Source organism: Equus przewalskii, chromosome 4 (genome assembly GCF_037783145.1).
Source record: "Equus przewalskii isolate Varuska chromosome 4, EquPr2, whole genome shotgun sequence".
Classification (NCBI taxonomy): Eukaryota; Metazoa; Chordata; class Mammalia; order Perissodactyla; family Equidae; genus Equus; species Equus przewalskii.
The window spans coordinates 13,030,768-13,053,869 of record NC_091834.1 but is presented as its reverse complement, the minus strand read 5'-3'; the positions used below and the strand labels follow the sequence as shown (position 1 = coordinate 13,053,869).

Genomic DNA, 23,102 nt, shown 5'->3' with positions numbered 1-23,102 from the left:
CACGGGCTCTGCTAACCCAAGAAGGAAACTTAGAAATCATCTAGTTCAGGGGTGAGCACGCTGATGGCCTGCAGGCCAGATCCGGCCCACTGCTTGTTTTTACACAGCTCACGAGCAAAGAGGGGTTTTCACGGTTTTAAATAGTGGGAAAAATTTTTTAAAGAACATTTCATAACGTGAGATTTTCGGGGTCCATAGATAAACAGCTGTACCCATTCACTGACATCTTGTGCATAGCTCTTCTCCTGAAACAGCGGCAGAGTTGAGTACTTGCAACAGAGACCTTTTGGCCAGCAAAGCCTAAGATATTTACTATCTGGCTTTTTACGGAAAAGGTTTGCCAACAGCTGACTAGTTCATCGCTCTCATTTGACCGGTGAGAAAAGTAAGGGCCAAATAGGGGAACTGACCTGTCCAAAGGTGGATGGCTCACAATTGGTCTTCTGATTGCCCCTGGGGCTCTCCCCCCTGTAACAGAAGGGCTGCCCTGAGATGTGCCTTCAGGAGCCCTTGCTGCAGAGGCCAAAGGAGCTTTGTGAAAGAAAAGTAAATTTTTAGGACGCGTGGATGTGTAAAGTCTATGATTTCGTAGAATTTTAATTTTCACTTGAAATTTAGCTCCAGGAAATATTTTAAGCTTAAAATGCATTTGAACTACCTAAATAGGCAGAAGGGCATCTCCATATTTCTTTATAGTAATTGATTATGTGTTGTGGTCAGCATTTGAACCCTAAAGACAAGCAAGAGGGACCTGTCCCTGCTGGCCGAGGTGGCGGAATCTCATTTCAAGAAAAATAACTTGTGGTCTCCATCCAAGTTCGTACTCAAAGCAATTTCAGAAAATTACAAAAGCATGTCAGACAGAACTCAGGTCCATTCTATAGGGCAGAAAGGGAAGATTCCCAAGATGCTGACCTTTGTGAAAGGGACGTTGCGTCCATGGTCCAGCACAGGGTCCTCCCCGCCCTCCTCACGCGAGACAACAGTGGGTGTTGTGCTTGCTGATCTGCACGGGGTTTCCAACCCTGGAAGTTTCAGACATTGTCCCAGAGGCCAAAATCAATGAAACTTGGCGAGGTCGAACGAAATATGAAATGATTTTTCCGGTCACTGCCTTCATCAGCTCGTTGTCAGTCCTCCCCCCCAGCTTAGTGGCAGACCCCCAGCACCCTTGTAGGCAGCTTCTACAAGTGTCCAGCCCCTCTGGGTCACTAAAGCTCATCTGGTGGAAGCCTCCAACCTCACATGCACTTCAGAGCCCTCCCTCCCTTTACCGGCCAGGCGTTCACTCAAGGGACCTGGTGGAGTGTTGGCTCCTCCTCCTAGAGTCTAGCTCCTCCAGTCTGTTGGGGAGGGGAACAGACAAGAGTCTCTTGGTCATCCCAGTTCCCCTGAGTAACTCCAATTAACTTTGATGCCTCTCTCTGAGGGGCAGACATCCAAGTGCTGGCTTTCTGGTAGGGTGTATGTGCGTTCTGTCCAGGGGTATATCCCGCAGTTTCGCCACTGGAGACCTCATCCAGCACACTGCATTTTAGGTGGGCCCAAGTTTGGCTACCTCAGTGGTATCCACCAGGCCCGTGGAAGTGCGTGCCTTCTTACCGCACCAAACAGTGGCGGTACAGGAAGCCCCCTGTGTCTGCTGGGCCCATTCTGTCCTGCCACACGTGTTACTCACCCTCTTCCTCAAAGGCACTAAGTTGTGTGCTTTTGCAGATGCTTCTGTCTCATCTTTCTGCAATGGCGTCCCTTTCTCCCCACTCCCATCCTCACCTGCACACCTGGTGGATCCTGCTTAGCCTTCCAGTCCTCCTTTACAATGCCACTTCTTTGGAGAAGCTGACCCTGATCTCTGGTACTCCACATGGATTTGGATCCTCTGTTAATTGTTTCTATAAAACCCTCTCACTTCCCTTCATAATACTGATCACAACTATAAGTGCATAGTAATTTAAGTCATTATCCATTTCCCTCCAGTAGACTGTAATTTGCTTGGGGCAGGAATCATGTCTGTCTGATCCCCCAGCACAGGGCGTGGTGTGGAGTGGCTCTCAGTACACTCGTGTAAATACCTGAGAGATGAATGAAATGTTGCAAAACCAGGGTATTCCTTTTCTTCCACCCAGCAAGATGGGATTCTCATTTGCATATCTTTCAAATCCTTTTGAATTCTTCATAGTATATTATTTTAAAGTAATAAAACACCTCACATTAAAATCTTCTTGTATGAGTACTAGGTGAAATGAAGTTGAGTGAAGATAAGCCAAAGCATAAAGTATAATTTCTTCTGCCCAGTGAAAGTTTAGTTTGTTGCATGAGTCAAGTCAGTTCAACTAATATTGATGCAGGATGTGCCAAGGATCAGGGACAATTTCAACTGCTGAGAACATGAAACTGAAGGCCAGGCTCCTGGCCTCAGGGTGTAGGCTCAGCCCACATTCTAATTCAGTTTTCCAATTTTAACTTTGCCTGCCTCCCTCCTCGCTTCCTGCCTCCCTGCCTCCCATCCTTCCTTCTTTTTCTTTCACGTCTATTAATCCAAGGATTCAAGCTTTATTTCCAATAACCTGGGGGAAAAAACTGAACAAGAGCAATTTTTATGTAGTGGTTTTGTGTGATCATTTATTTTTCTCCCTGGAAAGGAGAAGGCGTAGAACCTGTCTGTATTATGTGGGCTTAGAGGCTGGACTTTGGCACATATTTGGGACAATCCTGAGCGATGTGAATGGACAGCAAAAATGGACCTGAAGCATGAATTTAAAGATTGTGTGTCGTCCCCCGTCCAGCACGTCTGTTCTCTTCATATACTTACATGCACCAGCAGAACTTTCAAGAAACACCAATACTTAGGACAGTTGCCTTTTTATAGGAAACCGCATCTTTTGCCATGAGGTTGCTATCCCATCGTGAACCTGAGAGATGCTGTGTAGTTTCTTTGTCATGTTCAGAGCTTCTGCAAGGATCCTGGTTGTCTCCAGTTCCCTGTGCTGTGTCACCGACTCTTCTGTTCCTCAGACTTTCTGGGAGCTGCTCACGGAGAGCAGAGTGAATAGTAATTGCTTTTCTCTGCCTCATGCAGTCTTAAACTCCAGAAACAGCAGGACAGCCTTCATTTTGTCCCTACAGCATAGGCCGCCTGGTGGAGTAACTGGGAAACGCCAACTGTGAGGGTGGAATTTTACCCTCAGGCCCCCAGGGACCGCTCATGTTGGAGCCAGAGGGGAAAGTAACGATCCTTCTGTTGCTGCTATTCAGTGCGTTGACCCCAAGGGGAGATTTCTGCTATTGGACAAATTTATTTGTGGAGTATTTCTATGTATGTTTGAGAAAGTGCTTGCAAAAGCCTTCAATTAAGGCAGATAAAATTGGGGTGACCAGAGGAAAAAACCAACAGGATCAACCAAGGACACAAATTTCCTCAGTCTGTAACCAGACATTTAAATCATAGAATCATCTTCTTGAAATTGACTTAAATTTGATCCAAATGAAGAATCTTCTCTTCCTCCCGTGCTGGTATAGGTTTCTCATGTCTCGCAGTCGTGGGGCACTTGATGTAAGACTCCAAGGAACTCTATAAGAAAATGATTCTAAAACTGTGAATTGATGAGGAATTCAGGGAAATTCGTCTTCATTTTAAAAACCAAATTAATAGGATTGTAGAGCTGGAGAGAACCTTAGAAACTAGATAATCCCTTCCATTATTTTGTGCCTGAAGACAGCTGAGATCCTGAGAGACTGAAGCACGGGTGGATGATCACCTGGTCCTCAGCTTCAGCATCTGGTTCATCTCTCTGGGCTTCTTATTCAAGAAGAAATTCCACTAATTGGACGTAAAGTGTCGTTTATAAAAGTGCTTTGTTTTTTCTTGCTCCTTATTACAAAATTGTGTGTGCGTGCACGCGTACACGTGTGCATGCATGCGTGCGTTCCCTTTCTGCAGCCTGAGCCCATGTCTCTAACCCAAGGCCTAGAGTGCGTGAGAGCTGGAGAGCACCCCTGTGGTCAGTTAGCCTTGACTCTCACTTGGCAGGTGAAAAATCACGGAGGCCCAGAGAGGACACGCGTGGCTCACCCCGTTTCACAACTCCACTCTTCAGATGCTCTATGTGGTACTTTTTCTGAGATGGCAGGCTGCCTCCAAACAGTGCCACTTCCTGCCAGTTAGGAAGTATGCATACACAGAAAGAGCAGGCTTACTTAAGAAATATACTAACTAGAGCCAAATAATCTGCAATATAAGGTTATCATGTAGGCTGTACGGCTTAAGTTGGGGCATTTTTGGCACTCCCTTCTGTTGCTTTCAAGAATGAGTAACACAATTCCATTTTATTTCTGTTTCTTTTTCCAAACCCCAGCATATAAATAACGATCATATTCATGGAGAGAAGAAGGAGTTCGTGTGCCGGTGGCTGGATTGCTCAAGAGAGCAGAAACCCTTCAAAGCCCAGTATATGTTGGTAGTGCACATGAGAAGACACACGGGAGAGAAGCCTCATAAATGCACTGTGAGTACACAAGGGGGCAGGCTCTCGACTTAGGGTGTCACCTCCCACGAGTGGGTGTCAGGATTCGTCCCATGGACCTTTTGTCATACTCTCAGGGTTGTGCATCATGACTCCAGCTCAGAGGAGGTGCAGCTGGCTGGTACAAGGAGAGGGGTGGAGCCTTGTCTGTGATAAAGGTCTTGCTTCAGGGTTTTGAGAGAGGTTTTTGAAATGGAAGGGAAATGAGAAATGGAGAAAGGATGCTGACAGCTGAGCTTTAGGGGACGATGGCCACGTTCTGGACCTGCACTGTCCAACACAGTGACCACAAGCCACGTGAGCCTCTTGAGCACGTTTGAGATGTGGCTAGAGCAAGCAAGGAACTGATTTTTCAAATTTAATTTAGTTTTAAATAACTTAATTTTAAATATAAATATCCCCATGTGGCTAGCAGCTATCACGTTGGACTGTGCAACTCTGCATTCTAGCAAGTGGGCAGGTGGCAGCTGGGACGTACCGGGCGGCTCTGGGAATGAGCACATGGCCACCATACCTGTCCCAGCACAGCTGCCCATTGCGCCAGAAGACTCAGAGGGCAAAGGGAGGTGCCAGCTTCGACTTGAATGGCTCAAGATAACCCATATGGCATTAGAGTTTCTCCTTGCTCTCCTAGTCTATCCCCATGGCCCAGTATAGACTTATGAACCGGCCAAGCCTTCTTTCACTGAGGTGCCCGCCAGGCGCCCTGGGCACTGCTCAGCCCTGGTACTTTACATCTTAAAGGCCCTTTACAAACATGATCAAATTCCATGCCTTTGTCTGGGCACAAAACCATATTAATGAACTTTGTGCTGAATCTGAAATCAGTGGGAATTCAAGGAGATCAATGAGGAGATAATGAAACCCATTGTCCACACTGAGTGGTCTATTAAAAAAAAAAAACTCCAGGACTCTGACTAGCACTGAAAGTGCTTTCTCTCCAACTGCACTGAGCCCCATCTGAATCCCAACAAATGCAGAGTTTAGTGGACTTTTGTTCCTTGGTTTTGAAAAGCTGCTGACCCTCGAAACGCCGGTCTTTCATCAACTTTGAGGGCGTGTGAGGCGTAAGCTGTTATTGTGTGGAGTAATCCAGATTTACCTGTTGTCTTCAGTTTGAAGGTTGCACAAAGGCCTACTCAAGACTAGAAAACTTGAAAACGCACTTGAGATCTCACACTGGAGAGAAGCCCTACGTCTGTGAGCACGAAGGTTGCAACAAGGCTTTCTCAAATGCCTCTGACCGCGCCAAGCACCAAAACAGAACACATTCCAACGAGGTAAGGCTCCTCCAGGACGCACACTGTGGGCGCAGAGCTCGTGGGTGGAAACAAAGAACCTTCGCCGGGAATGTGCCTGGAGAGGCCAGCCTGTTCCGATCTGTTTCCTCTTGGCCAGCCTGAGGGGGGGCTGACGCTGCAGGTGAAGGCTTGAGACCCCAGAGGGAGGGCTGAAAACTGGGCTGGGTTTGGAGAGTAATGCAGATGAAGAGGAAACTTCCTGAAACCCCTGGCAGGCAAGTTTCACGTTGTTCAGAGCTGCCACCTACTGGTCAGACAGTAGGAGCATTTAACTTGGAATTGCGTCCACTGGCTCTGCCTGAAATAGCCTGAATTGGTGCAAAGCATGACCCTGTGAGCACCAAGGATAGATTCCGAAGCGATGTGTTGACAGCTGACAGCTTACTGCTAAGACAGCCACTTTGAGTTGCTTTCTCCAGGTGTTATCTTCAAATGCATTATATCAAAAAAGACTTTTACAGAGCAACCAGCCTTGGCTAAATACAATTTCCAGACATTCTGAATTCCAAAGGATGGTGGAAGCTATTCTCAAAAACCCAGAATGGCTTCTAGTCAATTATTGAAAATAATGTATCGAGTAAAGCTTTGTGGTAGTGGGTGGATTCCGTGGTGTTGCTGTTACTTTTAGGTAGTTATCTCCTCAGACTTCCGAGAAGCATAGGAATAAACGTGATTTCAAATGATTTTGCTTATATTTGAATGTATGTCTGCCTGCAGACCTCCCACTTCTCCAGGAAAGTTTAGCTCCAATTCGGGCTCCTCTGTGAAGCCTTCTCTTCAATGAATCCAGAGACTACAAAAAGCCTCCTCACACAGTGTATCTAACCAGAATTTGTTAACATGAGACATAGTTCTGCCCCATGTGTCATCAGTTTGCTTCAAACGGGTGAGAGAAGGAGCCTTTGACCTTGGCGTGGCTCTCCTCTGACCTCATGAGGTCTTGGTCAAGCCCATTTGTGATCTTTCAGATGGAGAGCTGGGAGAGGGAATCTGGTAAAAACATGGCGCACATTCAGTTCACTGGCCATTGGCTGAAAGGTGGTGGAGATGACCCTCAAGTATAGATAGAGCACAAACAGCTCTACCCAGATTAACCACACTCTGCAAAGCACGCTCACCCGTGCAGTTCACACATGCACACTCTCTGAAAAGGTCCTGTTAGAATAAGGAAACTCAAGGCATTTAGGATCTATTCTTATGGATCAACTTTTTGAAGACGTTTCACGGGAGATGCCACCTCTCCCTTTTTTAATGTCAGAAGCACTTTTAGTCTATGCAATAGTTGCAGGGTAATCTGCTGTCCTTGTTTTGCACAAAGTTTTGGGGAGTCCAGCATAGGCAAATCCACAGAGAGAGAAAGTCGATTCAGGGTGGCGGGGGAACAGGAGTGGCTGCTGATAGGTACCGGGCTCCTTTCTGAGATGATGAAAATACTCTGGAACTTGATAGTGGTGATGATTGCATAACACCGTGAATGTACTAACTGCCACTGAACTGTGCAATTTAAAAGAGTTATGTTTATGGCATGTGAATTATATCTCAATTTAACGTGTTTTAGGGGATTTAAGATTTGATTAATTTAACTTAGAATTCAGTTAATATATTTAACTACATTTCATATACTTAAGTACAATTTTGACTACAAATTTAGAGGGTGTTCATTCCTGTAGATTTTAGGACGAGGTTCTCTCCTGTTATTGTGGGGAAACTTGGGCACCGGGATGTTAGGATCGCCATTTTCTGCACAGAAACATACTTACTGCGCTTTTTGTCTTTTTATGAACTTAAAATATGCACATGTCTGTTGGCTTTAATTAAGTGCATTGTAGTTTAATTTTATTCTTCTATGAGGTAACAAGTGCCGTGATATATGAGAGTTTAATATCCATTAGGAGAGGAAAAGGCATCTTGGTCAGTAATACCTTTCCCCAAGGTTGAGCAGTTTACTTAAAATAAATTACTAATATTGACCATAAACAAATAACTAAAATTTTATTCACCAGCATGGAAGTCATTTTTCTCTGTTCTCTATACAAGGCTTTGGACTTGCATATAAATGATGAATAGTTTCAGATACACCAAAATTAAGTTTGACCAAGGAATCCAGATTTGTGTAATCAGACAATTCTAGAAAAATCCAGATATTTTCTTTCCTTTGTTTGCTCTCTTACTTGTACCTTCCTTCATTCACTCAACAAATACAGTTAGCTAGTTATGAGCCAAGCACTGCTATTCTAGGGGTGGCAAATGGGGTGGAATAGAACAGAGAGTAATTCCCATTCAAGGAAGCCAGTCCAGCTTCCTACCCCACCCCCAGGCTTCCCTGCCCACTTAGGGCCACTGGACCATAGCAGTGGCCTCTGATAGGACTCCCTACTCCAGGCCACACAGCTCCTGTTCCTCCCAAAGCCACACTAAGCAAGTTTCCTTGAGCTCTGATTCGGTTGTATCTCCCTCTCTGGAAAGTTCTAACAGCTCAATTTTAGACTCTTTAGGCTTATGGCCGCTCTCACCCAGCCCAACCCTGCCCTCCCAGTCTTGACCTCTCACCATGGTGACCATGAATGGAAACTTCTAGATAGCCTATGGTTGAACTGCCATGCCCACATGCATGAAGTGGTCCCACCGCTGGACCCTTGCTCAGGACGTTCGTTTTTGGCATCCTCTTGCCCTCATTTTTATCCCTCAGAATCTTGTCCTTCTTTCAGGACCCAACTGCAATGCCTTCCCCTAATCAAAGCTCCAGTTATTGAGTACCTACTGTGTGCCACACGTGGTGGCAGGCACTTTATGTACATTGTCTTGTTAAACCCTTCCCATGACCCCATGAGCTGTGCATTATACCCAACTTAAAAACTTATGCCTCCCACCATCATCCCAACTGAAAAATTATTCCCCTCTGTCCCCATCCTTCTGTAGCATGCACACTTTGTGTTGTAGACAATTACATGCTGTCTTATTTTCCTGTGGATTTTGGTCAGTGGGTCTTGTGTATGTCCACACAGGAGGGTACATGGGCACACATGTACTAGTGTGTGCTGGGAGCTCACGAACATTGGTAGATTCATTCCACCCCTAGCCGTGGTCTCATTTCCAGGCTAACACAATATACACACGCATGTATTTCTGGGAAGAGTAGCTCTTTGAACATGCTGGCCTGCCTTTGTGCTCCCTCCATCTCCTTCCCCATCCCTGCACTCCTGCCCCACACATCCCAGTCTGCCTGCTGATGGAACAGCCTTTCACAGCCGTGCAGTGAACAAGCCTAGGGCTGATGTCAGAACACCGTAAGGTAATAGCACTAATCGTCAGAGCCATTCTTCTCTCCCTAATGCATAGAATTTCATGTGCTCGTTTCATCGTATATATATGTGCTGCAAATCACACGAGCTTCTGAATAGAAGTAATTCACGGTTAATGGGAATCAATTCTACCCAAAAGAATCTCAAATTTGGAGGTGAAGTCTCTCAGGATAATTTTCGGAATCTTCGCTTCACTACATTAGGACATTTCATCATTTTAGGTAGCACTCATCGTGTTCTTGGGCTTTTAGAGAAAAAGCATCTTTTAGACACATATTGTCTATAAGACGGGGCATCTTTTTTAATATAATGGATGCATTATATTAATCATGCTTTTTATGACTATTGCTTACCTAATAGCTCATCTTCTGGTATACATAGATATAAATATATACCCATAAGCATTCATGAATATGTTAGATTTCAAGCTAATTAAACAAAATCACAGTTCCGATGTTGGTCGTGAATACAGTGCCAGGAGTTCTGTGATTTGAGGAAATATTCAGTTATAAGCATCCATATATCTGTAGGCTTGATCACTCACCGACATAGAAAATGAAATTAGCAGGAAATAATTGATAAGCTTAATACTCAAGAGCAGAGGCCAGACCAGGAGTCCTCGTCTCCAGGACACCATGCATCAGCCCTTTTTAGTTTATGAGTGAGCATTCACGGACAGTCTAGCAAGGCTTTACCACCTTGAAGATCAGAAAGATTCTGGATATTCTGAGCCCTGAGCATCCTCACACAGCTGAAATACCATCCAAAGGAACCTATTTTAGTGATATCTAACGTGGGAGAGGCTGTAGGCAATTTTTTTATTATGCCTATTTGTAAAGAGCGCATTTTCAAAGGGGACAGGGTGACGTTAGATCTGGGAACCAGGACATCCTTAAGAAATTTCTTCTCACAAGCTCTCCCAAACGGTACATAGCATTCTTCTGATTGGGTGAGGGGTGTCTTTTCAGCTGCCTTCCATCATCATCATCATCATCATCATCATCATCATCATCTTCCTCACCATCATCATCACCATCATCATCTTCAAATATCTATTGAGTAGCTACCATGACACAATGATGCTTCTTCCTACTCACAGGATAAATGTTCCCGAGAACATAAAGGCAATTTACACATTTGTAGCTCTCGCTGAGCACTCTCTAAAATGATCTCTTAAAGCTAGATTCTGTGGACCCTGAACAATGTTCAACTGGCCTTTATTAAACCCTTAGGACCCAGAGGTACTTGAACACCTCCAAGCTTTGTGACACTGCTGTGAAAGAATTAAAACTATCCTGTGCAGCCACAAAAGGCTGTCATTTCTGGGGCATAATCACTTTCCTAACAATCTGTCATTTCCTTCTGGTGGCATTGGCAGAAACCGTATGTGTGCAAAATCCCAGGCTGCACGAAGCGCTACACAGACCCAAGCTCCCTCCGGAAACACGTGAAGACAGTGCACGGCCCAGAGGCCCATGTCACCAAGAAGCAGCGTGGGGACATCCATCCTCGGCCCCCGCCACCACGAGATTCTGGCAGCCATTCACAGTCCAGGTCACCCGGCCGGCAGACTCAGGGAGCCCTTGGTGAGCAGAAGGACCTCAGCAACACTACCTCAAAGCGGGAAGAATGCCTCCAAGTGAAAACTGTCAAGGCCGAGAAGCCCATGGTATGTCATTCGCTTTCCTTCTGATTTTCCCAAAGCCGTCCTGGGTCGTTTCAAAGAGCCAGGAGGGCACTGAGAGGGCTAGACTGCTCCTGTCCTCATTGCATCGCACTGTCTGATTCAAGGTCAGGAGCTCAGTGAGCTGCATAGACTAGCTCAGCTCAGAAAAACATTTCAAGGTTTCCGAAATGGTTTTTAAAATTGATCTGGAACCATACCACCTTGTGGCAGGTAGAAAGACACAACTGTCTCCATTTTCAGTGGGCCTGTAACGGAGGGAATCATTCATTTGGTCTCTCTGTAAATATGTTTTCTGTCTTCTTTGCCCTGGTGACCCCTGGATAAATAAACCGTGGTCCCTATTCTTTAGGGCTTTACCGTCCAGTGGGATGGGTGAACCAAAAGAAAACAGCTACAACTCAGTGCGATGGGGCTTGAACACTAGTCTGTGTAAGAGCCTTCAAGAGGGGAACTAACCGCCAGTGTTCTTGAGGACCTGCTGGGGGAGGCAGGGCTGATGGTGACTGCCAAGTTCAGAGGTCAGAGCGGGGAAGGAGCAGGTCCTGGCATAGCCGAGCACGACTGTGGGGCCCAGGGGGTGTGCAGTAGTAAAAAGGGGTGAGGATAAAAAGGGGTATGCTTTGCTGGTGATGGAGAATGGCACAGCACGGCTGACGTTTTAGAAAAGACAACCCCAGCGCCAGTCTAGAGATTGGCTTGACAGACTGGGCACCATGTCTGCAGTGGTCCCTGGACCAAGAGATGGAGAGCAAGGGAGGGATTGGAAAGATGTCATTGGCAAAAATCTTTGTGGTTTGGTGACAAATAGGATATGTGGATTATGCTACTGTTGCGGGTTCTTTCAAACTTCAGTTGGTGATTTTGCTTTATGTATGTGCCATAATGAAACATCTAAAATTTTCCAAGAGACAACAAGACAAAGGGAGAGGGTAGCTATCAGAGGAGATTCAGTACCTATGTATTTGGCCATATGTATAATGGAGTCAGTTCTGTGAACGTGTTGGGTTCTAGTCTGTCACTCCCTGTGGGTGGAGGAAGCATACCAGATAGAAGCCATGTGCACAGACTTCCAGATGCAAGGAAAGGATCAGACAGGCAGACTTATACTCAGTTTAGGAAGCATTTTCTTAAAATTGGAAAAGTCCAGCAATTGGATGGACATCCTCTCAATTCCTGAGTGATGTCACTGTGTAGCAGTACGTATGGGCGAGGAATAATGCTCATACAATTCCAGCATCGATGGAGTGGAGTTTAATGACTTCATGAATTTTAATGACTTATTGAGAATATCTGTGAATCTTAGAAAGTGACGTTAAGTCTAGCCAAAAATAATGCAAATAAGCTTCCAGATTATCCTTATTTTCCAGTGGGTAGCTGTACTTTGCTTTTAGAAAGCACGTTGGTAAAAAGTTTCTATATGTATTATGATCGATCGCTATATTTTTAAATTAATCAGTTTCTAAACTGTGCTTTAGATACTTTTTGGGGGGGAGCACGTATTAATTTTCTAAAATAAAATCCACCTGTATATTAATTGTGCAGAACATTCACCAGTTCATCCTCCAGTGTTTAATGAAACAAGGGAAGTGAATTTGTGGTCTCTCAAACTATGTCATTGAAAGACAATGATTTATGTCCTTAGGACATCCTAAGAGCCCAGAGTCTCTTCTACCTTGAATGTCCGTCCCTAGCTCAAGAAAACTTACCATCTCCTCTCCAAACACCCAATATTTAAAAAGAAAATTGGTAGAAATAAAAATTTTAGCAATTTGGCTCAGTGACATCCAAGATGCCCCAAGATGTGAAATATTTTATAAAGTAACTAAGTCATCAAAACATAGGGCTGGAAGAGCTCATGGAGATGAGACTAGGCCCCATATTTTACAGGTGGGGAAACTGAGGCTCAGGGACATTAATCATTAATGAATTAATCAAATTTCCACCATAGACTCTTTGTATGGAGATGTACACACATGAGAGTAGACATCTTCATAGACATGTACGAACGCACATGAGATTTACATTTCTAATAGTCTTTCTTTAAAAACTTGTCTTTGATCATCATGCTATAAATTAAATTCTTTCTTCTTTTTTCTTATTAATCCAACATCTCTTCTGTGTAATGCTCCTAAATGTCTTGTTCTCACTTCCTAAGGACAGTGGGTAATAAGGTGAGGGAATTTTGGCTTCTCTGCTCTTTCTGTTTTGTTTTCATTTTAACATTTAACTTTGATTCGTTTCATTTTTCTTGAGTTTTTGTGCCTTGTGGTCTCTTTCATAGTGAACGTTGCTCAGATATGTTTCAAACATAGAAGCAATGTGCTGTGAACATTCAGCATGTGGAAATGTGGAGTTAGATGGTGAAATTCATTGTTCTGTTTGTCTAGGTTTTCATAGTAAATCACACTGGGGCCGACCAAGCAGGTGTTCTCAAAGGCTATTTAATTATCGTATTGACTAGTGTAAATTCAGACCAGATGTGCACCACCTTCCTTGAGGAAGATCTGGATACGTTTGTTGTTAGCACTTTAATCTATATTTAAAGGTCTGAACTCCTTGAAGCAGTTTTCTAATTGTAAGTACAATTCTGCCTTCTTCTGTGCCCTGGAAGCGTGAGTCTGCATGTGCGTGCATACATACACATACACGCAGATCCACGTACACACACACTCGGATTTGACAATCCAAGAGTGAAAGACGTTCAGAGCCCTGGATGCTCCAGGAGCCTTGGGAAGGAGCAGATGTCTGGCACTCCAAGACTCTGCTGACGCAAAACCTAAGCAAGCCTTCGTGAACTCCTGATCAGATTTGTGTATCTTCTTTTGCTCTGCTTGGTTGCCCAGGACAAACTTAGTGTATCACGTGGCACTCACTTAGAAAGTGTTCATTTGCTGGGTGTCTGTACTGTGGTCGCAGAAAAAGTGTAACAGGTTCCACTGAGAAGACCTGTGTCCAAAACCCCTTCCTGACAGCACTGTGCATTCCACCTGAAACCACAGTGGTCTGTAATTGAGTGCATGTGGTTCTGTCTCCCTCGAGAATTTGCTCTTTTGGCTGCCATCAGGCTCCGTTTTTAGCATAACCCTGGAGAAGGGGCTGCAGAGGGATGGAAGTAGCGCTGGGCCGGGAGTCTAGGCTGGTTGCACTGTTAACTTTGTGACTTTGGGCAGTCACTGAACTTCTCTGAACATCACTTTCTTGTCTGTACGAAAAGGGTTAGATTATCTATCAGGGCACTGGTGGAATTTTAGATAGAACAGTTTAGGTTTGCAGATTGCTCACTGCAGGCCATTTTATTCAGTGCTCCCAGACATGGGGACAGCGAGCTCTCCACTCCCCATCTCCAGGAGGCCCTGGAGGGCATCCTTCCCCTGATGGAGAACCAGTGGACTAGATTAAGTTCTCCTCTAGTGGTAGAATTGTCTCACACAGTCCACTTGGGCGGGGTTAGGGAAACATGGCCCGACTGTCCTGGAGAAATGCTGGGGACACAGTGGGGGAATGGAAGGGCCTTCCCCAGACCCTGGATGTCTGTGACTGGCAGCCTTTCTGGCCCTCTGGGCATAGCGGAGGCTAAGGGATTTGAAGTTTTCCCTCTTACAACTGCCTTTACCGACACCCTGCTTGGAGTTCTACAAAGTGGGACAATGTAGAAGGAAGGGGCAGAGGTTACAAAGAGCTTGGGGCCCAGCCCTGGACAGCTTAGAGGGCTCTTGTTGGAGAGCAGGTAACGTGTGCTCATGGAGCACAGCTTCCAGCTATCTTTTAGCTGAGCAAGATGGAGTGAGGACTAAAGGCCCCTAGGACAATAATAATTGCCCATGCTCTCTGAGCCAATCAGTTACTATTATCCAGGTCTTTTTATATTTTGTGTGCTCTCAGGGTTTCATACTTAATTCCCACAATCCCTAAGATAGATAATCTATCTTTCATAGCTAAGGAAACTGAGGTTTAGAGTGGCCAAGTAATTTGCCCAAAGAATAAAGTCGTGGAAGTGGGATTGGAACTGGGGAAGTATGTTTGTGGAGTTGGCATTTGGGACAGGATTCCATGGCTGGCATCATGCAATCACCCCACATCCAGCACCCCCTGCTGTCCATCGCTCCCCCGCTGCACATCCGCCTGGTGTTCCATCCGCCACTGTGGTCCAGAGAGGCCGCCTCCATTCACCAGAGCATGGTTCTTCTCCTCATTCAGCCCACTGAGAGTCCTGCAGGTCTTGATCCGCATGGTCTCTCATTCTTGGCTCCCTTTCCTTTTTGTTTCTTGGTAACATTTCTGTCCTTTCCTTTGGACCCCAGCAGACATCTCAGCCAAGCCCTGGTGGTCAGTCTTCATGCAGCAGCCAACAGTCCCCCATAAGCAACTATTCCAACAGTGGGCTCGAGCTTCCTCTGACCGATGCAGGTGGTGTAGGAGACCTTGGAGTCATCGACGAAACCCCAATCATGGACTCGACCATTTCCACTGCAACCACAGCCCTCGCTTTGCAAGCCAGGAGAAACCCGGCAGGGACCAAATGGATGGAGCATGTAAAACTAGAAAGGCTCAAACAAGTGAATGGAACGCTTCCGCGACTGAACCCCATTCTACCCCCCAAAGCCCCTGCAGTCTCTCCTCTCATAGGAAATGGTGAGTTTGGCATCAGACCTCGTGTCTGCCCAGGGGTTTCTGTTCTTTTAAATGCAGCCAGGTCACTGTGAGAGGAACTGGCGCTTGGTTTTATGTTTGGTAGTTTCTCCACCGGCCCTAAAATGATGCTCCTACAATACATATTAATGTTGCCTTTCTGGAAGAGTCCATATTTTAAAAGCAGGTAGTCAGCGGATAATACTGAAACAAAAAGTAAGACTGCATGACTCCTATTCCGATGGGGGAATCGTAGCTATTGGACCAGGGAAAGGAAATCCAGCAGCAGAGGCGCCTGTGGTCTGTGTCTGTCTCTGGTTTCCACAGTCTACAACCAAAAGGTTAGCAGCCACCTTGACTGATGTTTGTCCAGTTCAAGGCAAGTAACCTTTGCCATCGTCAGCCCCAAGGCAGTTTTTGCTTCTGAGATTACACTGTTTCCTGGAGCATATCCTAAGGGTGAGCCTCCCCACCCCACTAATTTAGGTGAGTTACACCTTCATAGGATGTCACAGGAAGCCCTGAGTGTGGATGAGAAACTCCTGGAATGCCTTGGGCCTGTGGACTTCCTGTAACTTGAGCACTGTGTATACATTCTGGGACCCTTCATTTTGCTTTTGCGTTATGCCATTGAAAGAACTTCACTGATCCAGGCAGTTGCTATTGCTTTAAGCTGGATGTACAAGCCTTGCCCACAGCCATATGCTCTTGTAAATAAAGTTTTATTGGCACCAGCCTTGCCCATTCCTTCACTATCACCTTTGACCCTTTGGTGCTACACACCGGAGAGAGGTGGCTGTGACAGACATGCCTGGCCCAGGGAAATGGAAAATAGGACCTGGCCCTTTACAGTTTGTCCAGGCCTTTTTGAAGTCATCCTGACATGGATGCCTCTCTCCCTCACTTTCTCTCCAGGCACACAGCCCAGTACCAGCTGCAGTTTGGGTGGGCCCATGACCCTTCTCCCGAACAGAAGCGACCTTTCTGGTGTGGACATCACCATGTTGAACATGCTCAACAGGAGGGACAGCAGCACCAGTACCATCAGCTCCGCCTACCTGAGCAGCCGCCGCTCCTCGGGCATCTCTCCCTGCTTCTCCAGCCGGAGATCCAGCGAGGCCTCGCAGGCCGACGGGCGGCCCCAGAACGTGAGCGTGGCCGACTCCTACGACCCCATCTCCACCGACGCCTCGCGCCGGTCCAGCGAGGCCAGCCAGTGCGACGGGCTGCCCAGCCTGCTCAGCCTCACGCCCGCCCAGCAGTACCGCCTGAAGGCCAAGTACGCCGCCGCCACCGGCGGGCCACCGCCCACGCCGCTGCCCAACATGGAGAGGATGAGCCTGAAGACCAGGATGGCCCTGCTTGGGGAGGGCAGGGAGCCCGCGGGGGGCCTGCCCCCCGTGCCGCCTCCGCGGAGGTGCAGCGATGGGGGCGCCCACAGCTACGGCCGGCGCCCTCTGCTGCCCCAGGACGCGCTGGGCAACGGTGGGAGAAGAGCCAGCGACCCGGTGCGGACGGCCTCGGAGACCCTCTCCCTGCCCAGGGTGCAGCGCTTCAACAGCCTGAACAGCTTCAACCCTCCGGCTTTGCCTCCATCCCTCGAAAAGCGCAACTTAGTGCTGCAGAATTACACTCGGCCCGAGGGGGGCCCCTCCCGCCACTTCCACTTGTCCCCCTGTCCTCCGAGCATTACCGAGAACGTCACCCTGGAGTCCCTGACCATGGACGCCGATGTGAACCTGAACGATGAGGATTTCTTGCCCGATGACGTGGTGCAGTATTTAAATTCCCAGAACCAAGCAGGTTATGAGCAACACTTCCAGAGCGCCATGTCTGACGACAGCAAAGTGCCCCACGGGCCCGGCTTGGGGAGCGGGCACGGCGACTTTGACCCGCCCGGGCTGCCAGACAGCCATGCCGGCCAGCAGTACCGCGCGCTGGAGCAGCCCTGCGCGGAGGCCAGCAAGTCCGACCTGCCCATCCAGTGGAACGAGGTCAGCTCGGGCAGCGCCGACCTGTCGTCCTCCAAGCTCAAGTGTGGCCAGCGGGCCACGGTGCAGCAGGCTCGGGCCTTCGGGTTGTACACCACCGCGGGCGGCCACCCGCAGAACCCCCTGAGGAATGGGGGCGGCCCAGCTGGGGGGTATCAGGCCCTTGGGGAGCCTGGTGGCACCTACGGTGGCCCAGAGCACTTGGGGAGCCCCAGCGGCGCCTTCCATGAACAGCCCTATAAGGCCCAGCAGTACGGGAGCTGCCTCCCCAGGCAGCCCGGTGGCCCTGGCCTCCTGCTCGATGGTGCCTGTGGTGCTGGGGTTCAAGCAACAAAGCTGAAGAGCACCACCATGCGAGGGAGCGGGAGCCAGCCGGAATTTGGCCTGTCGATGGGGCCCAACGAGTCAGCTGGCAGCACAGTGGGTGGCATGCCCACCCAAGACCCCATGGGACAGGGGTACCTGGGTCCTCAGCTGCTCAGCGACAGCATGCACCAGCAGGGGGCAGGCCGCCCCGGGCAGCAGATGCTAGGGCAGCTTAGTGCTACCTCACACCTCAACGTCTATCAAGGGCCAGAGAGCGGCCTGCCAGGGCCTCTCAGCATCAGCAGCCAGGCCTCAAGCTTGGCAGCTGTCAGGGGCTACCAGCCATGTGCCGGCTATGGGGGCAGCAGGCGCCAGGCCGTGCCAAGGGGCAGCCTCGCTCTGCAGCAAGGACAGCTCAGTGACACGAGTCAGACCTGCAGGGTGAACGGCATCAAGATGGAGATGCAAGGACAGCCCCATCAGCTCTGTTCTAACGTGCAGAGTTACTCTGGTCAGTTCTATGACCAAACCGTTGGCTTCAGTCAGCAGGACATAAAAACTGGTTCATTCTCCATTTCAGAAGCCAACTGCCTGCTCCAGGGGGCCAGCGCCGAAAACTCTGAGTTACTTTCCCCAGGTGCTAACCAGGTGACAAGCACAGTTGACAGCCTCGACAGCCATGACCTGGAAGGGGTGCAGATTGATTTCGACGCTATCATAGACGACGGGGACCACGCCAGCCTGATGTCAGGAGCTCTGAGCCCCAGCATCCTTCAGAACCTTTCCCATAGCTCCTCCCGCCTCACGACACCGCGAGCGTCCCTCCCGTTGCCAGCGCTGTCTTTGAGCACCACCAACATGGCCATCGGGGACATGAGCTCTTTGCTGACCTCCCTCGCGGAAGAGAACAAATTTCTTGCAGTTATGCAATAGGCGTTAGGAAAAAGGACTGCCAAGAAACGTGAAACTTTAGGAGTTTAAAAGATTAAATGGACTCAATTTTTGCTGGTTTGTTTTTTTTAGTTCTGTATGTATTTTAGCATTCTCATCTCACCTAACTGGGATGTGTTTCAAGTATATTCCTTTTATGGAAAAGGACTCTGAAAAGCCCTAAAGTATTCTAGGGAGAAACTGTCTTCCATTTCAGTTTTGAATCAGTATTGTTTCACTCGAACCACCCTCTTTTTTTTTTTTTTTAAACTGTAAGCCCGCCCCCCACTTTTTAGTAAACCAGTGTAAATGTGTGAGTGCATGTTCTTCTTTCTTTTCGAAGAGAGGTCAGACTAAAGGATTGGACATGTTCCTCTGTCACTCAAAGGAAATAGGAGTTGGTGTGCTTTTGACCAAGGGGTTACGCTTCCAGTTTTTGAATCTTCCTTTACATATGCTCAACGTTTGTTTTTGGTTTGTGGTTTTTTTAATTCCCACATTGGACGCAAGGATCAGAACGTGGATAGTGAGTTGAAGAATCTTTTGCGAGTGCAGTGTAGCACAGATAACAGATGTTGGACATGCTCCCCACCCCAAATTCAGTTCAGAGCATACTTTCAACAGTTGCGCACAGTGGAAATTTGGGGCTCTTGCAAGTGAACTCGTTTGCTCCCAGTTTGGGTTTAAAATTCTTCCTGTCCATAGGTGTGCTCTCCGTGGGTGTGTCTATATGGTCAGTCCTTAGTTATCTCCTCTGCCCATCTCCCTCTGTCTTAATGAATGTTCAGTGCTGTTCAGCGCTCCGGGGAGAGAGGGGAGGGCACTGTGACACTCAGACACGTTGTTACTTTCATCTCTTCTGATAAGAAGTGCGGTAGATTGTAGGTTGAAGCTATAGGGTAGAAGTAGCTTGGGGAATAGGTGTGAGTTTGCTGTATTTGTTGATGCATTCCATCTCTTCCCCCATTATCATTGATAACTGAGAATTGATTATATATATAGTTCTAAGTATATCGGTACTTAACCCCACAGCCAGCTATGTCGTTAACATTCTACTAGAGTGAAGGGGTATTTCTATTCGAAGTGCCCTATTGTAGGGGATTTATAAAACTTAGTTGGAAAAGAAAAAGCTCACATACAGTGATATTGGGAATAAATTGCTTCAACCGCTTTTAGCGTTTGAGAGCACTTGGGAGCGTGTTGGTAGCTGTGTGGATGCCTCTTTTTACAGCCTATCTATGAAATGCTGCATCCTTTTAAGAAGTGAAATGTTCTATGCAGTTTTTAGTCCTTAATGTGGACTTCATCTGGACTTTTGTTTTGGGTTAAAACATTTAAAAATTTGAGAAGGACAGCTACTCCCATGTGCATTGATACACATAAAAGACATACTGTGTGTGCACAGAGTACGTGGATTGTCCAGCATTTTACTTTTAAACGTGTAAACTATTAAAATAAAATATTAACACCCCAGACTACCTGCTGTATTCTGTCCCCTTGACCCTGGCATTGGACTTATCCAGAGTGATTCATGAGTCGGTTGTTTGACTTTTTCCCTTTATTCCTGCCACTTAAACTAGTATTAGAAAGACAAAATCAAGTAAAATAAAATATTAGATAATAGAAAGAATGTTAGGACCAGCCCAGTTTTCTCATGTTTATTTGCTCTCATTTGGACCAAGAATCTCAGTGGGGAGGTTGACATGCCCTTTAGGACTTTGTGGCCAAGAAAGTCAGGTTTGCTTTCAATTCGGTGTTCCTGAGATCAGCAGGGGACGCTGAGGTTTCTCCTGCCCTCCTCCCACAGGCGGCACCTTCCTTTAGATCCAAGGATGCGTCCGCCTTGGAACAGAACCCAAAAGCAAAAGACAAGTGATCTGAGCTCAGTAGAGTGGCGTCTCTACCACTTTTCAATGGAAAAAGCAAGGCTTTTTCTGTGTTCCTCAAACAGGTCATCATCTAGTCACAGAACCAGTGATCCCTTCCCTGAACCTCCTTTGTTCCTGAACCTCAAAATCGCCAGGTCCTGGACTCAGCTTGCCAGCTCTTGTGGTTTGGCCCAGTCCGGGTCCTCTGCCTGAGTCCTTTCCCCAGCAGTACTCCTAGACGTGACCCGCATTTCTCAGTTACCTTAGTTTCCCTTCTCATCTTGGCCCTACATGGAAGGATGGGCAGCGACTGGGATGAGCACTGTTGTCATCTTGTGCCTCCGCTCTTTCAGGTCATTTTCTGGGTTGCCTCCTTTCTCTACTTTTTCTTTTCGTACTTGTTTTCCTTACTACTGCCTTTAGATTTGCAGGAGACATACTTCAGCTCACTATGTAGCTTCTCTCAACATGGAAATCTCAGAAGGGTGGAGGAGAGAAGGGACGGAAGAGGAAAGGGTACTTTTCCAGGAGTTCAGTGATCTGTCATGACAGTCAGTGGAAGGAAGATCTCTTGGGGCCACTCTGAAGTGTCCTGTCTGTAGACTTGGCATCTCCCATGGTGGGACACACCCCCAGCCTCCACCCTTCTCTCCACTTCTCTGACCCGTGCATTTAGCGAGATGGTGCCACTCACTGGTGTCACGTCCTCGTCTTTAATACAGGCTCATACGTGGTACTGCTGTTTAACATCTGTGTTAAATGTGTTTTTATTTGTCAAACCATTTTGTTTTATTTTCTGAAAACTAATTGGACTGCCCCTGTTCCTCACACAGTGGCTCCTTCTCTTGAGCCACAGAGTTTTGATTCTTGCGATGTATGTGCCTTATTTTATGTTAATCTTGTCGATGCGAGGGACCAGTTGGTGTTGCCCAATCAGAGCTCGAGGCTGCACGCTCCCCGGCCAAGAGCACGTGATTGTCGCAGAGTCTGAGCTGTCTTGTAACCTGGTTTCCCATGTTGTTTTGAACTGATAGGAGGATGTTCTCTTCTGACAAGTTACTGTTGTGTATCCTGCAAACGTGTAAGATAAAAATACAAGTTCATTTTTTTCACCTTTTTTAGATTTTTAAAAAATAAAACGTGTAATCCTTTTTTAAAAGAAACACATGTAAATACATTTAAGTATTGTAGGCATAGTGTTCGGACGTGGCCGGCCCCGGGCCTTCCTCGGATGAGCCTCCAGCCCGAGCGATGCCCCCGCGCCCACCTCAAGCCCGGGGCTGCAGCCCCGCCACAGATGGACTCGACTTTGCTTTCAGAACCACTTAGTCCTTTTGTAACAAAGAGAAAGAACGATGTTTCTTACAATGTCAATAAAAAACTCTTTGTACTGAAGTTTTTCGTTAGTTTGTTTCATTCATAGCTGAATGGAAAGAGTGCTTTCTTTGGAAAAATCCAGAGCCTGCATTTGGACCCAGAACCCCCCACGTCCAAGCTGAGTGCCCTTTTGCCCTGAGCCCAGATTCCTCATCGCGAAGCTGGAGACGAGGCTGCTGATAGCCCTGCTGGTGGTGGAGGCTTGCCTGTTGTAGCTAAACTCTGTGAGAAAGGACATGCAGAAGGTTTAACGTCTAACAACTTGTCCTTCTTTTACATATCATCCTCTTGTTTCAGAGATACCCCAACACACGTTCACAGAAAATCTAATGTGGTAGGAGCCTACTTTTAGATGGCTTGCAGTAACTGACTTCAGACAGGAATGTAAGCTCTTCTCACTTATCTTTTCTCATCAGCTTGCAGTATTATCCACCAGATGACCATAAAAACTCCAAAAGGCTCCCTTCCTCTTTCTGAGTAGTAACCAGTGCCCTTTGAGCCACCAACCGAGGGCACTGGTTGTTGCTGGGAAGGACAGGAGGTCCTGGTTGTCAGTGGACAGGGGTACAGGGATGGGTGCGGCCCTTGTGCAAGTGCACACACACACACACACACAAGTGCACATGCACAGGGGCCCCAGCACGTGTACCAGGGCAACTCCCGTCCTGTGGGGGATGGTGTCTCCCTCCCTCTCCTCTAGCACGGTTTCTGTAGTCTGTGAGATGCTTCATGCTTTTCTAGTTCACAGGGAGAGTTTCCTCCCATAAACCCAAAATTCTTTGCTTTTATAGCTAGATCCCTCACATAAGGTGTCCAAATGAATTCAGAAAAAACATTAGAAAAAATATGAATGTATCCTCTGCTTTGGGTACAAATCATCAGCTTAAGCTTACAAAGATGCAGGCGGCTGAGCCAGTCAAGATAAATAAGAGAAATGAGGCTAATAGAAGGGGAAAGGAGGAAATGGGCCACGCCCAGGACTGAGGTGTGAGTGGCATGCGGTCCAGCTCACAACTTCTTTTGAAAGATGCCTCCTGTGGAGGAAGCAGTTTGAGGTAAACCGGCAGAGCGGCAATCCATTTGGTATTTCATAAAGATTTGAGTAATTTTTGGAATTCAAAGATGTTCTGTATTACAAATAAGAACAGAATGGGAGAATGCTAGAGTAAGTTGGAAAAATTAACCCAC

At 47.1% G+C, this 23,102-nt stretch overlaps 1 protein-coding gene across 8 annotated transcripts in view; it reads left to right on the top strand.

The window, feature by feature from the left end:
* Window positions 1–21,932, top strand: part of GLI3 (GLI family zinc finger 3) — a 263,511-nt gene extending 241,579 nt beyond the window's left edge. For 5 of the 8 annotated variants that reach the window (XM_070615490.1, XM_070615491.1, XM_070615494.1 and 2 more), the window contains 5 exons: window positions 4,356–4,505; window positions 5,639–5,803; window positions 10,505–10,795; window positions 15,115–15,445; window positions 16,358–21,932. In XM_070615490.1, coding sequence (XP_070471591.1) covers window positions 4,356–4,505; window positions 5,639–5,803; window positions 10,505–10,795; window positions 15,115–15,445; window positions 16,358–18,672 — 3,252 coding nt within the window. In that variant the 3' untranslated portion in view covers window positions 18,673–21,932. The remainder of the gene's footprint in view (window positions 1–4,355; window positions 4,506–5,638; window positions 5,804–10,504; window positions 10,796–15,114; window positions 15,446–16,357) is intronic. The other 3 variants (XM_070615493.1, XM_070615492.1, XM_070615497.1) reach the window with 1 other exon arrangement.
* Window positions 21,933–23,102: the final 1,170 nt, after the last annotated feature.